Below are 22,420 nucleotides of genomic sequence, written 5' to 3'. Positions count from 1 at the left end.
CATATAAATGTTGGCAACGGCTTATCTGGTAAGCAAGACAACAGTTTTCTCTGGTAATGACAACACTTTGATAATGGTAACAACCATTTACATTTTCACATAGATCAAGAGGACAAAAATAACTTTCATTCCTTAACCAGTAATGCTCCATCTAGTAAAGCAGCTGCAGTAGAATAGTATTTAAAAATTTTACTGCATTCATAAATACTTTTAGAACATTATCGGGCATATTTATTTTTACCTGGGGGTAAGGTAAATGTACATAGAGCAGTACTAGACTTTACTAGACAGGTATATGGAGGAATTTAAGCTGGGCAGGGTTTGAGGGGTCAGCACAACATTGTGGGCCGAAGGGCCTGTTCTATGTTCTATGTTCTAATACAGCGTGGAAACAGGCCCCTTAGCCCAACTTCTCCGCGCCAACCAAGATGCCGATCTAAACTGATCCCATTTGACTGTGTTTGGCCCATATCCTGTTCAAACTTTCCTATTCGTATGCTTATCTAAGCTTTATTGGATATTACTAGCACATCACTACCAATAAATTTTTCTTATGAAAAATTAGTCTATCTTACCATCAAACCTCAGAACATCAAGACTGTATTTAGCCCATTTAATTTGCAGCAGAAGTATAAACACTTGATTATAAATCTTCTGGTATTCTGAGCTGATAACAATATCAACAGGCCAAGGTACCTGTTTTCAAAAAGAAAGAAAACAATTTGCAACCTTTTGAGCAATACTACAAACCAATTCAAACTGATACTTGAATGTCTGAGAGAAAGAACCTTAAACACACCTTGTAGCTCAATGTGAGACCATCAATAGAATGCACAGGAAGTCTCTTTTTGCCGATGTCAACATTTTCTAAATAAATGGACAACCTAGAAATGAAAGTTCAAAGACAGATGAAAATACCAAGCAAAATATAAACTACAAACAAAATATAATTATTGGATAAGAATTAGTCACTGAAGTCCAATTGCATAACAGTGGATGGTCATGCCTTACAAGATGTGCGTCAGACTCTCATTTTATCAAGTGGCTTGTCAGGATCTTCAGGACAAAAGTTTAAATTTAAAACAAAAACAAACAAGGAATATTCAAACAGGGGCAACCTATGCAAGATGGACAGGTTGCAGCTAAACTAAAGGGGATCCAATATCCTGGCTGGGATTGCTAGTGCTACTCAGGAGGGTTTAAAGTAGTTTGGCATGGGGATGGGAACCAGAGCACCACATCAGAAAGAATAGGGCAGATAGTCTGAAGTGTGTATATTGTACTGCTTGGAGTATTACAGGTAAAGGCGATGAACTTAGAGCATTGATCAGTGCATGGAACCATGATTTTGTGGCCATTATAAAGACTTGTTTGAAAGAGAGACAGGAATGGGTGCTTAATATCCCAGGGTTTTGATACTTTAGAAAAGATAGAAGGGGAGGTAAAAAGGTGGGGAGGGGGTGTTTCACTACTAATCAGGGACAGTATCACAGCTGCACTCAGAAGGGACATAATGGAACTGAGTCTATATAGGTAGGACTCAAAAATAGGAAGGATGTAATCACTGATGGGATTGTACAACAGAACTAATAATCACCAGGACATCGAGGAACAGATATGCAGTCAGAATAAGGAAAGGTGTAAAAACAATAGGGTTGTCATGGGGTCTTCAACATCCCTAATATAAACTAAGATCTTACGAGTGCAAGTGGTTTAGATGGGGGAGGGTTTTTTTTTAAGGCACATTCAGGAGGGTTTCTTAAATTATTATGTAGATAATCCAACAGAGAAGGGGATATACTGGATCTGGTGTTGGTAAATGAACCTGGGCTGGCCAGGTGACTGACCTGTAAGTGGGTAAGCAGTTCATGAACAGTGACCACAACCCCTTCAGTTTGAAGATGATTATTAATAAGGATAAGTATGGACCTTGTGGGAGAATATTAAACTGGAATAGGGCAAATTACGATGGAATTAGGCAGGAACTAGGAAGAGTTAATTGGAACAGCTGTATATGGGCAAGGCCACATCTGATATGTGGAGGGTGTTGTTTAAAGACCAACTGTACAGAATACAGGACAGACATGTTCCAGTCAGAAGGAAGGACAGGGACGGTAAGATAAGAGAATCTTGGATGTCAAGGGATGTGATGAACTCAAGAAGAAAAGGAGAAGTATGTAAAGCTTAGGAAGCTAGAATCAAACAGAGCCCTGGAGGATTATAAAGAAGTCAGAGAAAAAAAACTCAAGAAGGGAATTAGGAAAGCCAGGAGAGGCCATGAAAAGTCCTTGGTAAGCAATTTTAAAGAGAATCCCAAGGCATTCTCTATGTACATCAGGAACAAGAGGATAACTAGGGAGAAGGTGGACCACTCAAGGATAAAGGGGAGAACACTTGTTTAGATGCAAAAGATTTGGGTGAGGTCCTTAATGAGTACTTTACATCAGTATTTACCAAGGAGAAGGACGTGGAATATAGGGAGATCAGCGCTGAGAACATTCATATGCTGAGGCATTTTGTAGTAAAGGAGGAGATAGTGTTGGGTCTCTTAAAGAACATTAAGTTGGATAAAGTCCCCAGGGCCTGATGATAAATACTCCAGGTTACTGAGAGAGGCAAGTAATGAGTGCTGGAGCTTTATCCAATATCATTGTGTCCTCTCTAGTCACAGGCAAGACCCCGGAAGACTAGCGAGTAGCTGATGTTGTTCCACTGTTCAGGAAGGGAACTAGGGATAATCCTGGAAACTATAGAGTGGTGAGTCTCACATTAGTGTTAGGGAAGTTACTGCCAAGGATTCTTAGGGACTGGATTTATCAGCTTTTGAAAAACCATAGCCTAATTAAGGAGAGCCAGCATGGCCTTGTATGGGGCAAGTCATCTTTTACTTATTCGATTGAGTTTTTTTTAAAACCAGGTGACAAGGGTGATTGATGAAGGTACTGCTGTAGATGTTGTTTGCATGGATTTTAGTAAGGCGTTTGACAACGTCCATCATAGGAGTCTCATCCAGAAGATTAAGATGTGTGGGATCAATAGTGAACTGGTTTGCCCAAAGAAGACAGAGGGTGATGGTCAAAGGGATTTATTCTAGCTCAGGGTTTGTAATTAGTGGTGTTCTGCAGGAATCTGCACTGGGACCTCTGCTTATTGTAATATATATAAATGCCCAGATTAAAACGTAGATGGTAAGTTTGCAAATGATATGAAGTTTGGTAATGTTGTGAAAAATTAGATGACTGCCAAAGAATACAGCAGGATATAGATCAGTTGCAGATATGGGCGGAGAAATGGCAGATGAATCCAGTGCGCATGCGCCGGTCGTGCATGCTGCCTGTTACAGCCGTTCCAACCAGTATTCTTACATTTTTCTTCTTACTTTTTAACATGTTTTTTTTTTTGTTTTTTTTCACGGTAACACGTGGAAGCTGCACCCTCTCTAACATGCTGGTAGAGTGTTTTATTTGGGTTTTTAGCGCTGGAAATAGTTACATTCCGACACGTTTCATTAGCGGGACAGAAGCATGGTCGCATTGTGTATTCCAGGGACCAGCTGACTGAGCTTATGCCGGCCGGTTTAGCAAGCAGAGCGGCGGACACCCCTGCTGAAATCTGGAGGAAAACACACAGAGGATGCAGAGGGGGATCATAAAGTCGAGGAAAGAGGACCGGGTTGAGACAACAGAGACTTATGGAGAAGAGGAGATCGGTGGGTAATAACATGGATGAGTTCACGGCGCTAGCCAGGCGTCAGAGAACATTTCAGGAGTGCAGTGTTATGCGTTTCACTGGAACGGGGCTGCACGAGGACATACCCCATCAAAACTTTTCCATGGACGGCTTCCAGACCATTCGGGCTGACCGGAAGTGCACTGAGAGCGGTAAGTGTAAAGGAGTTGGGTGCTTACTGTTCTGGTTAACAACAGATGGTGCAATCCGGGTCATATTACAATCGAGGAACATGTTTGTAGACCGGATATTGAACTTTTTGCTGTTGGACTTCGGCCATATTCCACCGAGATACAACACTGGGCGGCACGGGAGGTTGTTCCTGCCTGTGGCCATCGAACTTTGCAGCTCCTCCTGTGGAGGGTCAGACACCCTGAGCCAACAGGCTGATCCTGGACTTATTTTCCATCTGGCATAGTTTGCATTTTGTTGTTTGACTGTTTGTGGTTTTTGTATTGCTATATTTATGCTCTATTCTTGGTTGGTGCGGCTGTAACGAAACCCAATTTCCCTCGGGATCAATAAAGTATATCTATTTGTCTAAACCCGAGCAAATGTAAAGTTCTGCACCTTGGTAGGTCAAATGTTAAGAGTCAGTACACTGTTAACGGCAACACCCTCAACAGCGTTGATGAGCAGAGGGATCTTGAGTCCGAGTTCAGAGCTCCCTGAAAGTGGCTGCACAGGTTGATAGGGTAGTTAAGGAGGCATATGGCATACTTGTCTTTATTAGTCGAGGCACTGAGTTCAAAGGTCAGGAAATTATGTTGCAGCTTTATAAGACTCTAGTTAGGTGGCATCTGAAGTACTGCATACAGTTCTGGTCACCCCATTATAGGAGGAATATTGAGGCTTTAGAGAGGGTGCATAAGAGGTTTACCAGGATGCTGCCTGGATTAGAAGGCATGTGTTATAATGAGAGGTTGGACAAACTTGGGTTGTTTTTCTGGTGGAGACTGAGGGGAAATCTGATAAAGGGTTACAAGATTATGAGAAGCATAGATTGAGTAGACAGACAGTATCTTTGTCCCAGAAGGCATGCATTTAAAATGAGGGGGGTAATTTTAAAGGAGTCGCGAGAGGCACGTTTTTATTAAACACAGAGTGGTTGGTGCCTGGAATGCGTTGTCTGGGGTGGAGGTAGAGGCAGATACAGCAGGGACTTTTAAGGAATGTTTAGATAGGCACATGAATGCGAGGAAAATGGACATTATGTAGACATAAGGAATTAGTTTAGTTGGCCAATTGATTACTAACTTATTTGGTTTGGCACAGCACTGGAGGCCAAAGGACCTGTTCCTGGTCTGTACGTCCTATATTCTCATTTGCTTGTCATGTTTCTACCTACTGCAAAGAAACTTTTCAATGTCCTGATCTGGAACAAGATTTTGGAGAATAGGGAATAAATTTCAATTAACTAATTTAAATGTATTTCACTACAATTCATCAGTCTTGGAACCAAATGTTGTTGGTGAAACATGGCTGTAATTTCAACCTAATAGATGGATATCATAGAACCATAGAAACTACAGCACAAAACAGGCCTTTTGGCCCTTCTTGGCTGTGCTGAACCATTTTCTGCCTAGTCCCAATCATTGTACTACTTGAAGAACATCAAATCCTCTCCAAGGTCACTAATACTTATAATGTCTTTGATTAAATACCTTCAGGAAATCGAAAGACGTGAACCTACCGAGAGCTATCTTCAGGATAGCGTTGTCCAACTGCCTCTTGTAACCGGCCGTTTAAAAATGACAAGTGTTGCCAGGATTCCTTCTCCTTTACTTTATCAAAAATAGCTACATAGAAGTCATACATGGTCTCTCCAGCTTCCAAGAGAAAGAAATTTCTCATGGCTTGAAGATACTCCACAAGCCTAAAGGGAAAAACAGTTATTTATTACATTATTTTTAAACACCTTGCCCTCAAAAATTGCCAATGTGGGAAAATGGTTTAATTTCATTAATTTCAAATGAATAATTAGCCAGAGTCAGGCAAGAAAAAAATGAGAATGAGCCTTAGGTGGCAAGTTCAATAAAGCATTGAAAAAAGTTTAACAATTCATTCCACTCATTTCATTTTCTTGCTGTTAATTGAAGCATGTGAACCCCTAGAAAAAGGGCACTGTTGGCTGGGGTATAAAATATTTCTCATTGCACCAAACAATAATTAGTCTCGATATCAGATATCTGAACTTGCAGTTGAAGTACTTGAAATGTAAATTAATTATGGAATCAATAAAATCATGACTATAGAATTGTTTTTTTTAACAAAAATATAAAATAACATAAACTAATGTAAATGCAAAACTCAGAAAAAAATTAAGCTAGACTTTTAAATATTTGTCTATTCTTGTAGGAATGAAAGACCAAACTGGATATACAGTCTAATTTTGAGGCACGTTTATCATATATGTTGTTTCTGATTTGTTTGCCAGTCAAACAAATTGTGCCAATTAACCCAACATTGGCCTTGCTGTTCCCTCTAAAGTACCATTTATTAAAGCTTCAGACAGCTGAATTTTTATTATAAATTAGGATATGAACAGTTGAATAATTTGTGCTAGATAACTGCAAAGCAATAACTTTAGAGCACAAACATGTAACTTTAATTTGCCTTTAACTAATTATATTAGCTTAATCTTAACTGCATCTCAAGTACAAGAATAATACTAATTTTTCTCTTACTTGTAATCTGTCTTCAGAGTTTGCATTAATTTTCCGCAACATTCCAGGTACCGTTTCTCTATGTGAGGATACAAACATGAGCGAAGAGTGAGCTCAAATGCCTGGCAGGTCACTGATTCTGAGGATCTATCCACATTGACATCGCCACTGCTGAATCTTTCATGAAAATCATTTTGTTCCATGTATAACCTGCAAAAGTTAAATCAATGACAATAAATTGTCACATCAGGATTTTTACTACAGTTGAATTAGTATTCATACACCAAATGCATTACATTTTAAATACCACAGAAGGATTCTATAGAATATTCAAGATTTCTGTGTAATGTTACTGTGGGATACTTTTTTCATTGACCAATAATATTTTAAATATTCAAATTTGAGAAATCAGTTAATATATTTTAGATGCTGAACAGTAGTAGTACCATAAGTCTCTAATAAAATTAACCAACAGCATTAGCACAAATTTACTTATAGACTTCTACACTATAGAAAACATCTTCTATTTATGCTTTGCAAAATTACAGCTATCAATGCAAAGAAGAAGAAGAAGAAGAAAGCCCTTAACTCCAAGTGGAGTAATTGGGACGCCGTCATGACGGCATTTTTTTTTAGCAGGCTTTCTTATTTTTATGAGGCCAAGTTGCTAGCTTGACACTCAACCCAGCACGGATGGAAAGCGTGCAAAGCAGCCGGCTGGATTTGAACTCGGGAGCCTTCGCTCCGAAGTCCGGTGCTGATGCCACTACGCCACCAGCTGACCAATCAATGCCAAAAAAGTGTTCTGATATTATCAAGAATAGCCACAGCTAGATCATGTATCATGTAATGGCGAAAACACCACAGATACTTTGCTCTTATTATTTAGAGATACAGCACAGAAAAACTCTTTTGGCCCATTGAGCCGCACTGCCCAGCAACCCATTGATTTAACCCCAGCCTAATCACAGGACAATGTACAATGACCTATTAACCTACTAACCAATACATCTTTGGATTGCAGGAGGAACTGGAGAACCTGGAGGAAACCCACATGCACACAGGAAGAACATACAAACTTTCTTACAGAGGAACTGGAACTGAACTCTGAACTCCAAGCTGTAATAGCATTGCACTAACTACTACACAACCGTGGTGACCCATATCTAGTAGTGTATTTGAACTCTGAACTTCCACTATATCATAATATATTCACATTAAATTACACTTAACATCTTTGGACAAGGAGGTTAAAATTTGCTACTTATTGAGAAAATCAGCAGAATGGCAACTATTCCATTCCCAATAAACTTGACAAGATCCAGAAAAAAAAGGTTACTACTAATATATATTAGCTCATTTGCACTTTGTAAAGTCCCACATACTTATCGATTTCCATATTATAGAAAGCATTTTCTATTTATATTTTGCAAAATTACAGCTGTCAATGCAGAAAAAAATATTATGTTCTAATATTATCAAGAGCAGCCACAATCTAGTATCATGTGTCAGATAACGGTGAAACTGAAGTTGCAGCTTTAAATACACAGACTTCTTTGGCAAGTGCAACTTCCTGTGATAAGGGTTTAAGAGATGGTAAAGTCTCCCCAATCAATGTACTATTGAGAAATGTACTTGCTGGAATTTCATTTTGGTACCTATACTATGAGTTAACTCAGCAGACTGGGCGAATACAAGAAACAGTCATGTCTAAATGAAAATGCTAGGTTATGCACCATGAGTTCCAAATGATGACAATGCCTACCACAATTATAAGTGATGTACTTTTGATGTCTGTCAATAGCTCATTACTACAGACTAGGATCATCCGCTTACTGATTCTTCCTCCTCTGTCTGTAGGAAGCACATCTTGTTTTCAATTTACAACAAAAAGTCTTTTTGAAATTATGCCTAAGCTAATGAGTCATTACTAATGTGCTTTAGGAAAATGAGACTTATGGAGTTGTTGTGTAGTTACTAGTGGGAGAAGCCTACAATAGCAAAATGTACAATTATGCAGATGTTAATGTCTAATCTGGGAGCATTTGAAGTGCAGTATGTACATTCACAATGTCAATCTTGATCAGTACAAAATGTGGGTGAAAGGAAGTTACCAAAAATAAAGTATCCGAATGCCAGTGGCTCACCAAATATATACAGTATACAGTAACACTTGTGCTTACAATAATCATTGCTAATCATTGAAGCATTACCTTGCAAACGTTATTGCTAATAAAGGATCATGAACATCATCGAGTTCAAGGTGCCGAGCAACTATAGACTGCACCTTGATCAAGCTTTCTTTAGTGGCTTGTTGCTCTGGAACCATACGTTCACAGGATTCAGCACCCTCCCCATAACGAAGGCAGGACTGAAGTGACTCCAGGAATAGCGCATACAAACTTTTTCTTTCAGCATCTACAAAGAAAATGTGCCAAGTGAATTTCATAAAACTACATCTATTCCCTTAATAATATGGATGTATGATTTGTAGGAAGAATGAAAGAAAAAACACAAATGGGAAGTGAGGAGGCATGAATTTCTTGAAGGCTCTGAAAATTTAAAACAGTACCTCTTGTATTTTTTTCTTCAGTATATTCCCGTCCTCACTGCCAACCAGACTGACAGGCTGCTCGACTAACTGATTGGACAGTTGCCAAAGGGAGTGGATGCATCAGTTAAGTACAATTCACAGCAGGTATAGAAAGACATAGGGAATGAAAATGGGAGGGGCATGGGGAAAGGAGGAAAACCAGGTACATCAGGGAGAGGTCAAGGCACTTGGTCATTACAGGACAAATTTTTAAGGAAACTATGAGCAAGGCATCGAGGCTAGTGGCACACTGCTTCGATTCCTCAACAGTGTTTCAAGGGCAAATCTGTTATGCTGAAATTAAACTAGTTAAAATGAAGCCTCAAATAATTTAATTACTGACCAAATCCAGAGAGCAAGATGTCTGCCTTCCTGTCTTAATTAAAACTGGAAGTACAGAAAGTCATTTTCCTATCATTAATCTGAACATACCCATTTTCACACAGTGAATTTTATGCTTTTTACCTGATTTATTAAACTACGCACGTAAGTAATTTTATTGTGATACAAGTTACATAATTTTAAAAAATACTGAGGCCTTTGTACTAAATAAAATAACACAAGATCACTGCTCAAAAATTAATTATTAAATATAACAATCAAATTCAAATTGTTCAATCTAATATCATAGAATGTATACAGTATGCAACCTGAAATTTTCACTCCACAGATACCCACAAAACAAAAATGCCCAAAGAATGATTGCTAGTAACATCAGAACCCCAAAGTCCTCCCTCCCCCATACACAAGCAGCAACCAAACCATCACCTCTCCCCCTCCCATATACTGCACCTGAAGAAGCACTGACCCCCCCCCAACCATGCAAGCATAGCAAAAGCCCCCAGACATTAAAGCCTTGCAGGCGACCTATATCTATACTTGCCTTGCTTTCATTTAGAATACTGCAGCTTGAATCTCTTGCTCACAGAGAAACTATGGTAATTACTCAATTCTCACTTAAACAAGTACACTGCCAGACATTAAGCTAATAAACTGTTACCCAAATCCTTATCTCCACTTGGCTGGACTAGCTGGAGTCAGTTCCAACTCAATAACCAGATTTAAGGCAAAAATTGTTTCCTGTATTAAAGTAGCTATTTATATGGGCTGATGAATTTAACCACCAAGTTGAAGTAGATGTTCTCACTCCCTATTCATTTCACTTTTTAAAATGTTATTTCACACAAGGGCAAAGTGGAATCTTAATAACATATTGTGCAATAGCAAATGATTTTTTAGGCTCATGAAGCTATTACCAGATATGAGGTCCTAAACTATAAGAAAAATACACGGGTAAAGTTCAGGTACTTTTGTACAATGCACATAAATGATAATTTGCCCCATAAGGCTCATCTGACATGAGCCATTAATTGATTGTGAATAAATAAGCACAGTGATGGAGCAAAGGTGTGTCCAAGTTCCAACTCCTTCTGTTGGGGGTCAAGAGAATAAATTAGTCATTTAGGACACTCAAAACATTACATAAGTAGATTCTTAATACATCAACTTCTTCTCACTCAAGTTGAATGAGGAAGAACCTGAGTTATTAAAACAAATCAATGATCCCAGGATAGTATCAGAACTTGCAATTTTGAAATGCTTTCTATTACAATGCACGCCAGATCAGACTGGTATTCTGATTCTCCTTTTCAGGCACACTGCTGGTGTCTTCCCCAGTGAAGACTGATGTAAAATACTTAAGAGTTCATCTGGTCATTTCTTTGTCCCATTGCAATTATTTTCCTTACCTCGGTGAGTGTTTTCCATTGGGAGGCCTTGGTTGTCCTTACTTTCCAGGTTCTTGAGCAGCTGCATTGATTTGCCAGCCATAATAATCTGTTTGATCACTGGTTTCAGGAAAGAGACCATTGTGTGCTGCTTACTGGAATTTTCTTGATCAATGGTGCTACTGCTGCCTGCACCATCATTCGTATTTTCATTCATTCCAGTCTTTTCAGACACGCTAAACAACGTACAAGTAGAATGCCAGAAATCTCTATGATTCACTGGGACATCTTTGTTTCTAGTGTATAAAATAAATTGGTGATAAAAACATCATTTAAGGAATAGCTGCAGTTTCTTGTTGCCATTGTTTTAATACGTTTCCTGAAATATCATTAGTACCATTGTACAGTTACTCATGCCTCCTACACAACACCAGTAAATGGCAGGCAAATTATTTATTTTACCCTTGATGACATAATTATCCCTTAATAAATATTTACTATGGTGAGTCAGTTGCAGAAGTTTTAAAACGTTCTCAATGGGTAAATTTATGCATAAAGCAACGCAGAGGATTGAAATGATGTTAGTGAAGAATGAGGTAATTTTGAACTTTAATTACAACTACATAACAGCTCAACAAGAAACTAAATAGTACAGTACGTATATACTCACCTATTTCAAGAACAATCCAAATATAAGTTATGCATTTTCTACCAATGAACGAGTTTTTTTTCCCTGAAAAACTACAATGGTATCTACTTGATGTAAATGCTTGTGCAAATCACTCAATGCTCAATATTTCCTGTCTTCATGACAGCTTTGACACTGATTATTTCTTTCTACAAGCCAATACGCTTTTAAATTCACGTCTGTACATTGTAACAGAATCATAACACAGATTTTTACTCCCTCACATTGTGGGATGGATGAATGATTTAGATAAATTCAATCAGAGCTTTTCCTCATTTAAAAAGCTGGCCTACCTTGCCAGTGAAAATGATTCCAATATCAATTTTGTATAGTTTGCCATTCTTGGAAATTATTCCATGCAAGTTCCATGAATTTACTCTCAATGGCCAGTTTATTAGATACTGGAGTGGATCCCAGTGCTGCTGTAGCTCATCCACTTCAAGGTCTGATGTGTCATGCATTCAGAGATGCTCCTCTGCATACCACTTAAGTGGTTATTTGAGTTAGTGTCACCTTCCTGTCAGCTTGAAACAGTCTGGCCATTCTCCTCTAACCTTTCTCATTAACAAGGAATTTTCACTCATAAAGCTGACACTCACTGGATGTTTTTTTTTTGTTTTTGCACTATTCTCCATAATAGAGACTGTTGTACCTGAAAATCCCAGATCAGCAGTTGCAGATCACCCCATCTGTCACGAACAATCACTCCACAGCCAAAGTCATTTGAATCACATTTCTTTCCCAGTCTGAACAACAGATGAACCTCTTGACCGTGTCTGCATGCTTTTATGCATTGAGTTGCTACCACACAATTGACTGATTAGATATTTGCATTAACGTGCAGGTATACAAGAGTACCCAATAAACTGAGTGTATATTAGCATAGTAGTTTATCTAAGTCCTAATCATATAGATACTATAGATTTATTACGTTTAGCCTCATTTCCTTAAAACTCAAAATACCAGATGCCTTTTTTTTTTAAAACAAAACACATCACCGTCTTGAAATACCCAATCTTAGGAACATGAGCCCTTAAGTAACACAATTCAGTTGCACCCTTCAGCATTTTGTATTTTGCAGTGCCACACAGGGTTTCCTCTGAAAACCACCTTACTTAACCACTTTTCATATTAGATGGCGAATGACACAGTGCTGGATTGGGCTGAACTCAGCTGGACGGAGTATGCCTGGAATCTTGATGACATTTGTGGTTTGGTGTTCTTCACTTGTTTTCTTTGTTGCTTGCATGGTTTGTTTTTTTTAATGCAGGGGGGTTGGTGTTTTTCTTTGAACAGGTTCAATGGTTTTTTTGTTTCATGGCTGTCTGTGGGAAAATGAATCTCAAGTTGCATACTGTATATGTACTTTGATAGTAAATGTACTTTGAATCTTTGAAATGGCAAATGTCCAATCGATTTACAATTCTCTCCAATGTTTGCTGAAAGACCAACTTGGATGCCCCGAGCAAATTTCTAGAGTGTATGCTTAAAATCATCTCTACATGTAACCAAACATAGGTCCTAAATGACAATGCAGACCCAATTTTTCAGTTTAAATAATATTGGACTCGGAACGGCAGCTACAGACAATGTAGTGGAAAAAATCAAGAAGGGAACTTAAGCTGAAGCTATCAAAACCACGTACCCCTTTTCTAGAAGGGAAGCGGATAAGGAGAGAATAAGAAAAGATCTACTTATTCCCTTTCCTTTCACCATAATATTGTCCAGCGATGTCTTAAATACTTGTCAAATTTTTACCTTTTAATTTGTCATTTTTCTGTTTTCTCCAGTCTTGTTCTTCCTCTTCAGAAAATATTGAACAGTAGTTGAATGCAATGTGTAATGCATCTTGCTCAGAAAGTATAATAATAATAATCTTTACGGCTTATTTATTTATTATTATTATTTATTCTTTGTTTTTGTATTTGCACGGTTTTTTGTCTTTTGCACACTAGTTGTGTGTCCAGTCTGTGTGGTCTTTCATTGACTCTATTATGTTAATTGGATTTATTGAGTATGCCCGCAAGAAAATGAATGTGGTGATATATATGTACTTTCATAATTAATTTACACTGAACTATTAATGCTTCAGAATTAAAAATGAAGATTTCATCATTTTAGTTCTTGCCAACTCAAGATTAAAATCATCTGTCCCTGAAGTCACCAAGATCATTGAGGTTGTCAAAAGCCAGGAATTGAGCTAGAAGCCTCTCTGGTCTGTCAGATCAACAAGTAACCACAAAAACCACTCAAGTAGTAGAAAAAATGTTCCTTTTTCTACCCCCCCCCCCCACCAAATTTGCTCAGCCTCTTGTCAGTGAACTACTTATTAGGACACAGTTTCATAGGCAGCTCAGGGTCTTCAAAGCTCACACACAAAGTGAAGGTCTACCGTATATGAGTCGTGCAAGCTATCCATCTATGGAAGTATTACAATGAAGATTAACTCTTGTCTTCAGTGCACAAAATTCACAGACAAAACTCCAATCAAGTTAGCCAGAGATTCTGAATATCAATTTTGGATCACTTTTCCGTTCTAACCAGTGTACATAAGACAATGTAACAACTTTACCATTACCTAATTGAGACAAATTAACTGCACTACACACTGAATTAACCAGCTGACTCATCAATGATCTTAAGTATAGATTTCTCTTTCTAGCCATGCACAAGAGGGCAAGGAAGACTAAGAGGAAATTTATCTATCCAGAAAAGCTTAGCATATACTCAAACTACAAAAAGTCTTATTTTTCCCCTCACTGCCCATACAGACAGTTCACCCATACCCTTCTATGAAATGGTATCTCTCTATGTAAATAATAATAAATGCTAAATTTATCAGATCAGTTAAATGCAGAACAGAATCATAAATAACTCCTAAAAAGACTTTGCCCAGTAAATTACAATCAGTAACAAATATAACATCATACAATGTAATGAAGGTGATTAACAATTTTGTACCTCTGGATAATGAATTCTTTTGCAGGGTCAGACAGATTTCCATGGACTATCCACTCATCCACAATTTCAAGATAGGGCCTTACAGTTTCCACCCACAAAGAGAAGAGAAGAGACACCTGCAAAGAGAACGTTAGAGACAGTTCAACTCAAGATAGCCTCACATCCAGGAGGTACAAGAGCCTCAGGACTCGCACTACCAACTTCAAGACCAGCTACTATCCCTCAACCATCAAGCTCTTGAACAAAAGGGGATACCTACACTTAACTTCAGTTACTCCCATCATTGAAATGTTACCACAACCAACCACCTCACTTTCAAGGACATTTTATCGCATGTTCTCGTTGGCTATTGCTCAATATCTATAATTACATTTCTATAGTTCGCTGTCTTCTGCGCTCTAGTTGATCTTTCATTGATCCCGTTTTAGTTACTAGCGATAGATTTATTGAGCATGTCCATAAGAAAATGAATCTCAGGGTTGTACATACATGTACTTTGGAGAATAAAATTTACAGTACTTTGAACTTTGAATTGTTCTGACCATATTCAATTTCCAAGATTGTGATAACCAACTGCCTCTACAACCAGTCCTTCTTTTCCAACCAGATACCAGGTCAAGAAAATGCACATAAAATTAGGAACTTTACCAATAAATATCGCCATGTTTATTGTGTAGTTGAAAGCAGTATCATAAGCTTAAATGCCCAGGAAATAAACAGGGAAACTAAGTACATGTAATAATAATAAACCAATTTCAAATTACTTAGTAACAGATACTTTATACTTTATTTTCGCCAAACAATTGGTACTAGAACGTACAATCATCACAGTCATATTTGATTCTGCGCTTCACACTCCCTGGATTACAAACATTAAATATTTAAAATATTAAAAACAGTTAAAATTAGTAAATATTAAAAATTTAAATTATAAATCATAAATAGAAAATAGAAAAATGGGAAGTAAGGTAGTGCAAAAAAACCAAGAGGCAGGTCCAGGTATTTGGAGGGTACGGCCCAGATCCGGGTCAGATTGCAGATAAATACATACTATGTTCTTTAGATTTCTTTTGTGATGGCAATTCTGCTAAATATGAGACACAGCAGTTAACACACCCCTTCACTACCACTACTTCATCATTTACTGTCAATCTATCATGTAGCCATGTGGCTTATTTGCCAGTCGAAAGCCGCTTCCGCTGTGTTAACCGTTGATTGGTCTGTTTAAAAACTGCCACTGCTCTTTCTCATTGTTTGGACTGCGCACACGGCACTAATTTCCGGTTCTAAGTTCCTCAGACGGCATCTGGTTCCGGGTGCCTCAGAGGGTAGCACATGTGGGTTTCTCTCTCTCTTTCCCTTTGTCTCCAGGGCACGTTTCACAGAACCATTGGGGAGTTATGCTTTGCAAGCACTTTTCAATAGATAGATAACTTATTGATCCTAAAGTTAATTACTGTCACAGTAGCATTACAAGTACATAGATATACAAATATTAGAAGTAAGAAAGAATAAAAAATAAGTTACTTCAAACAGTCTAATAGGAGGGAATCATCACCTCCCCGGCGATAGGTTGACTCATTAGAGACTAATGGCTGAGGGTAAGTGTGACCTCATATAGTGATCTTTGGAGCAGTGCAATTGTCTTAGTCTATTACTGAAAATGCTCCTCTGTTCAGCCAAGGTGGCATGCAGAGGGTGAGAAACATTGTCCAGAATTGCCAGGATATTCTGTAGGTTCCTTTGTCCTACCACAGCCTCCAGTGTGTTCATTCCCAGTCCTATAACATAGCTGCTTTCTTATCAGTTTATTGAGCCCGCTGGCATCACCTGTGTTGATGCAATTGCCCCAGCACAGCACCGCATAGAAGATTGTACTTACTCCAACAGACTGGTAGAACATGTGAAGGAGAGGCCTGCATACTCCAAAAGACCTCTAAGTAAGAATCTGTTTGTTGAATTTTTAGTTTTGTTGTTTGTGTAACTTAGGGGGACTTAAATGTTTGGTCAAACCTTTTACTTTTTGTAGATAAATGATTAATATTTGTTCATAGTCAGTGTTTTCTGTCTCACTCACCAAACCCATGAACCTGCTTCCACGTTACACAGTCACCTTATATACAGATACTCCTGTGCCAAGCATAATTTACAGACATAAATCAATCTATGCATAAGCTATCTTATGTATTTGTAATTATTGTGTTCTTTATCTTTCTTTTGTGCTACATTGGATCCAAAGTAACAATTATCTTGTTCTCCTTTACCTTTGTGCACTGGAAATGACATTAAACAACCTGAAATCTTTTACACAAGAATGCTGTTGAAGGTAAAAGTGCTTCAACAGGGCCATCTACATAGGAACTATGGTTTTCAATCGGAACATCCATGCTGCAAAACACAAGGCTGACAATAGGAGGGTACTAAAAACACTTAGCTGAATGTAAATATGCACCTGCCAAATTCAGCTTGAATGGGTAGTTATAACAACAATGTAAAGGGAACTAGGAAATAAGCAGTTGGTCTTGTTTTAGTTCATGATGTTCTTACCTCTGCAGGGAAATAACTTGACTAACATTAACATGCATTAACAGAGATGGAATAGAACATGGGTCGGTTTGTATGTGGCTCCACAGTTACAGAAATGGCTCCAAAAAGGTTCTTCAAGGAAAATGCGAAGGCAATTAAGCCAATGGGCATGACACGGCCAGAGTATGGAATCTTCAAATGCAATCAGTCACTTGCTCCCCTATACCCTATTGGCTGCACTGCTAACTACTGTACGTACCTGTGCTTTGAATGAAGATACTGTAATTTTATCACTAAAGTGTTAAGATCTGTTTCTAGTCACTCCTTTTGTTTTAAACATTGCTATTCTGCATGATTTTGATTGGGATGGCCTGCAGATAAAGAATGACGCACTGGATTGAACTAGAAATGAGCCAAACTGAATGTGCCTGGACTCTTTCAATTTTATGTTTTATAGTCTGAGTTTTTCACTATTTTTTCTGCCGTTTGCATGATTTATTTTTCTTTTACACATGGGGCGGGGGTTGGTTTGATTTTTTTTTTGAGAATGGCGTGCTTTGTAAAGTCAGAGGGGACAGATCTGGGCTGGATGAGATATCCCCCCAAGTTATTCCAGGAAGTAAAGGTGTCAACAATATTTGCGTCATCTCTGGCCATAAGGGTAGTACAAGAGTATTGGAGGATGGAAAATACCATTTCATTATTCAAGAACGGTAGTAAAGATAATCCAGCGTACTGCAGACCAGGATCAGTGAGTCTTATGTTAGTGGTGGGCGAACTATTGGAAAGGATTCTTAGGAACAGGGTATATAAGCATTTGGAGAAGCATTATCTTAGTGAGGATAGTCAGCACAGCTTTGTGGCTTCTCAAAGGTCCTGTCTGATGAGCCTAACTGAGTTTTTCAAAGAGGTGACAAAACAAATTGATCTGGGAGAGCAGTAGATATTGAGCATATGGATTTTAGTAAAGCATTTGACAAGGTTTCCCTTTCCAAATCCATGCAGTTAAGTTACCATGAGGCATGAGATTCATGGTAACTTAGCTGTATAGATTTGGAATTTGCTTACCCACAGAAGTCCAAGGCTGGCAGAAGATGGAACATATTCTGCCTGGAGGTTGGTGACAAATGGGCTCTGTCTGAGACCCCCTACTCTTTGTTCTTTTTATAAATGACTTGGATGAGGAAATGGAAGGGCGAGTTAGTAAGTTTGCAGATGACACATTGTTGATAGTGTAAAAGGCTGACAGAGGTTACATCTGGAATTGATAGGATGCAGAGCCGAGCAGAAAAGTGGCAAATTGAGTTCAATCTAGAAAATTGCAAAGTGATTCACTTTGGAAGATCATATGTGAAGGTGGAGTACAAAGATAATAGCAAGGTTCTTAACAGTGTGGAGGAACAGAAAGGATCTTAGGGGCAATGTTCATAGATGCCTCAAAGTTATAGCTCTATAAAACTTTGGTTAGATCACACTTATTGTGTTCAGTTCTGGTTGCCCCAGTAAAGGAAGAATGTGGAAGCTTAGAGAGGATGCAGTGTAGAGCTGCCTCGATAATGCCTGAATGAGAGAGGTCTTATGAGGAAAGAGTAAGCAGGCTAGTGTTTTTCTCTTTGGAACAGAGGATGATGAGAAGCAACATGATCGAGGTGTATAAGATTATGAGAGGTATAGAGTGGACAGCCTTTTTCCCAGGGCATCAATAGCCAATACAAGTGGACATCCACTTAAGGTGAGTGGAGAAAAGCTTAGGGGAAATGTCAGAGGTACATGTTTTTTTAAATTTTACAGACTGTAAGATACTCTCAGATAGACACATTGCTATAAGAAAATGGAGGTTCATGGGCTGTGTAGGAGGAAGGATTGGATTGATCACAGAGTAAATTTATATAGGTCGGTTTATCATTTGTGGGTAGAAGGCCCTGTACTGTGTTGTGCTTTACTGTGTTCTATGTCGTAGGACAAGGATTGCATCCAGCAACCCAAATGAGCCACTCACACTATTGAATGGTTAAAATAAATATCCTTCCGCTTAACCCAAGAATCAATAAGAGTAATTAATTATTTACTCCACAACAGTGGGATTGCTTTTAAGAGCTGATCAATTAAAAGGGCAGAGTGATCATACTGACAAAAGTGTCTGACCTTTAGCAACATGCACAAAGTACTGGAGGAACTCAGCAGGTCAGGCAGCATCTATGGAGGGAAATAAACAGTCTCAGCCTAAAACATCAATGTTGTCTGACCTGCTGAATTCCTCCAGCATTTTGTATGTGTTTCTCAAGACTTCAACGAGCCTTTGGGAAATGCAAGGAAAGCCAAGCATCTGGAAAAACCAACAAGGTTACAAGGATACAGAATGTGCAAACTCCACAAAGACAGCACCAAAGGTTAGGACTGAACCTGCACAGTTGGATTCGTAAGGCAGCATCATTCCATTCTCCTTCCCCTCACATTCCAATGACTTAGATGAGGATATTAAATGTAATATCTCCAAGTTTGCAGATGGCATGGTGGGGTGGGAGTGGAAGCTATGAAGAGGATGGAGAAAGCACCACTGTGATTCGACAAGCTGCGTGAAGGAGCAAATGCAGTTTTATGTTACAAGTAGAACACAACTTAAAATATTTAAGTTGCCTGTCCACAGAGTTCTCATTATCACCATGCAAGTTGATAGGGTTGTTAAGAAGGCATATAGTATCTTGGCCTCCATTAGTTGGGGAACAGAGTTCAAGAGTCATGAGGTCATGTTGCAGCTCCAGAAAACCCTGCTTACATTACACTTGGAATATTTGCTCAGTTCTGGTCACCTCATTATAGGAAGGATATGGAAGCTTCAGAGAGTGTGTAGAGGAGAGTTACCAGGCTGCCTGGATTAGAAAGCATGATTTATGAGGATAGGTGGAGAAGCTAGGGCTTTTCTCTTTGGAGCGAAGGAGGAAGAGAGGGTGAAGCTAGAGGTATACAAGATAAGAGCCATAGATAGAGTGGATAAGCAGAGACTTTTTTCCTAGGGCAGAAATGACTAACACAAGGGGTCATAAGTTTAAGGAGATTGTATGAAAGTACAGGAAAGATGTCAGAGTTAAGTCCACTCCCTCACAGAGTGATAGGTACATAGAACATACCACCAGGAGTGGTGGTAGAGGCAGATATATTAGGCACATTTAGGAGAATCTTAGATAGGCACATGGATGATATAGAAAAATGGAGGGCTCTGTGGGAGGGAAGGATTAGATTGATCTTAGAATAGGTTGAAAGGTCAGCAAAACATTACCAAAGGGTCTATACTGCGCTCGAATGCTGTATGTTCCATGTTCCAATTCACAGCATATTCTGTAATATGGTTATCACACTTTAATTCAATATCAGTAGAACAACAAGTAACTTAAAAATTATTTCACTCCACTGCACAGCTACAAATGATCATCTCCTTTGCTACTCAGACATTTTTCCAAAATAGGAAAAATGGCAAACAAGTTAATAAGATACCATGCCCCGTAACTAGTGCAGTCTAAATTATGCATTTCATAAACTTGTTGGTGGGCGGTGGGAAGGAATAGCATGAAAATAGTAAAGTGATCATATCAGAAGCATTACTGAAATTATCAAAGTGGATGACAACAACATGAAATTCAGATAAAATAGATTGCATACAGATATATAGATAGCTAGGGTGCCCAAGACGTTCACGTCTTCCTAGTTACCAAATAATAATACTATTGAGCTAATACAAAGCTTCTAGTTTCTGGTTCCCAACCACCTTCCTATTTTAGACCATTAGACCATAAGACATAGGAGCAGAATTAGGCCATTTGGCCCATCGAGTCTGCGCCGCCATTCAATCATGGCTGATCCTTTTATTCCCTCCTCAACCCCATTCCTGTAACCTTTGATGCCATGTCCAATCAAGAACCTATCAATCTCTGCCGTAAATGCACATAATGACCTGGCCTCCACAGCTGCCTATAGCAACAAATTCCACAAATTCACCACCCTCTCTCCGCATCTGTTTTAAATCGACGTCCCTCTATCCTGAGGCTGTGCCCTCTTGTCCTAGACTCTGCCACCATGGGAAACATCCCTTCTACTTCTACTCTGTTTAGGCCTTTCAACATTTGAAAGGTTTCAATGAGATATGCCGCCCCCCCAACCTTCTAAATTCCAGCAAGTACAGACCCAGAGCCATCAAACGTTCCTCGTATGATAACCCTTTCATTCCCAGAATCATCCTTGTGTAGAGCCTCTGGATCCTTTCCAATGCTAGCACATCTTTTCTTGGACGAGGAACCCAAAACTGTTCACAATACTCAAGGCAAGGCCTCATCAGTACCTTATAAAGCCTCAGCATCACATCCCTGCTCTTGTATTCTAGACCTCTTATAATGAATGCTAACATTGCATTTGCCTTCCTCACCATTGACTCAACCTGCAATTTAACCTTTAGGGTGTTCTGAACAAGGACTCCCAAGTACATTTTCATCTCAGATTTTTGGATTTTCTCCCCATTTAGAAAATAGTCTGCACATTTATTTCTACTACCAAAGTGCACAACCATGCATTTTCCAACATTTTATTTCATTTACCACTTTCTTGCCCATTCTCCTAATCTAAGTCCTTCTGCAGCCTACCCATTTCCTGAACACTACCTGCCCCTCCACCAATCTTCGTATCATCTGCAAACTTGGCAACAAAGCCATCTATTCCATCATCTAAATCATTGATATATAGCATTAAAAGAAGCAGTCCCAGCACCGACCCCTGCGGAACACCACTAGTCATTGGCAGCCAACCAGAAAAGGATCCTTTTATTCCCATTCACTGCCTCCTACCAATCAGCCAACGCTCTATCCATGCCAGTAACTTTCCTGTAATGCCATGAGATCTTAACTTGGTAAGCTGCCCCATGTGTGGCTTCTGGGAGTCCAAATATACAACATCCACTGCACCCCCTTTAACTATACTACTTGTAATCTCCTCAACAGCTTCATCTGGCATGATTTTCCCTTAAGGAAACCATGCTGACTTTGTCTTATATTGTCCTGTGTCATCAAGTACTCCATAACCTCATCTGTAAAAATTGACTCCAACATCTTCCCAACCACTGAGGTCAGGTTAAATGGACTATAATTTCCTTTATGCTGCCTTCCTCCTTTCTTAGAGTGGAGTAACATTTGCAATTTTCCAGTCCTCTAGCACTATGCCAGAGTCCAATGACTTTTCAAAGATCATTGCTGATGCTTCGACGATCTCTAGCGCTACCTCTTTCAGAACCCTAGGTGCAGTTCATCTTGTCCAGGTGACTTATGTACCCTTAGGTCTTTCAGCTTTTTGAGCACCTTCTCCCTTGTAATAGTAACTGCACTCACTTCTCTTCCTCCATACACTGGAACATCTGGCACACTATTAGTGTCTTCCACAGTGAAGACTGATACAAAATACTCATTTAGTTCATCTGCTATCGCCTTGTCCCCCGTTATTATTTCTCTAGCCTCATTTTTTAGCTGTCCTATATCCACTCTCATCTCTC

At 39.0% G+C, this 22,420-nt stretch overlaps 1 protein-coding gene across 4 annotated transcripts in view; it reads right to left on the bottom strand.

Moving 5' to 3' along the window:
• Positions 1 to 22,420, bottom strand: part of tubgcp5 (tubulin gamma complex component 5) — an 81,139-nt gene that overhangs the window by 17,337 nt on the left and 41,382 nt on the right. For all 4 annotated transcript variants that reach the window (XR_011886552.1, XR_011886551.1, XM_072262711.1 and 1 more), the window contains 7 exons: positions 14,365 to 14,480; positions 10,737 to 11,011; positions 8,609 to 8,813; positions 6,417 to 6,605; positions 5,423 to 5,605; positions 800 to 884; positions 576 to 696 (listed from right to left, as the gene is read on the bottom strand). Coding sequence is in view for 2 of the 4 variants with exons in the window: in XM_072262711.1 (XP_072118812.1) it covers positions 576 to 696; positions 800 to 884; positions 5,423 to 5,605; positions 6,417 to 6,605; positions 8,609 to 8,813; positions 10,737 to 11,011; positions 14,365 to 14,480 (1,174 nt within the window). In the remaining 2 variants the exon portion in view is untranslated. The remainder of the gene's footprint in view (positions 1 to 575; positions 697 to 799; positions 885 to 5,422; positions 5,606 to 6,416; positions 6,606 to 8,608; positions 8,814 to 10,736; positions 11,012 to 14,364; positions 14,481 to 22,420) is intronic.

The sequence above is a fragment of the Mobula birostris genome, chromosome 7 (genome assembly GCF_030028105.1).
Source record: "Mobula birostris isolate sMobBir1 chromosome 7, sMobBir1.hap1, whole genome shotgun sequence".
In the NCBI taxonomy this organism is placed as follows: domain Eukaryota; kingdom Metazoa; phylum Chordata; class Chondrichthyes; order Myliobatiformes; family Myliobatidae; genus Mobula; species Mobula birostris.
Note: the sequence above shows the minus strand (reverse complement) of the source record. Positions and strands in the feature narration are given on the sequence as shown.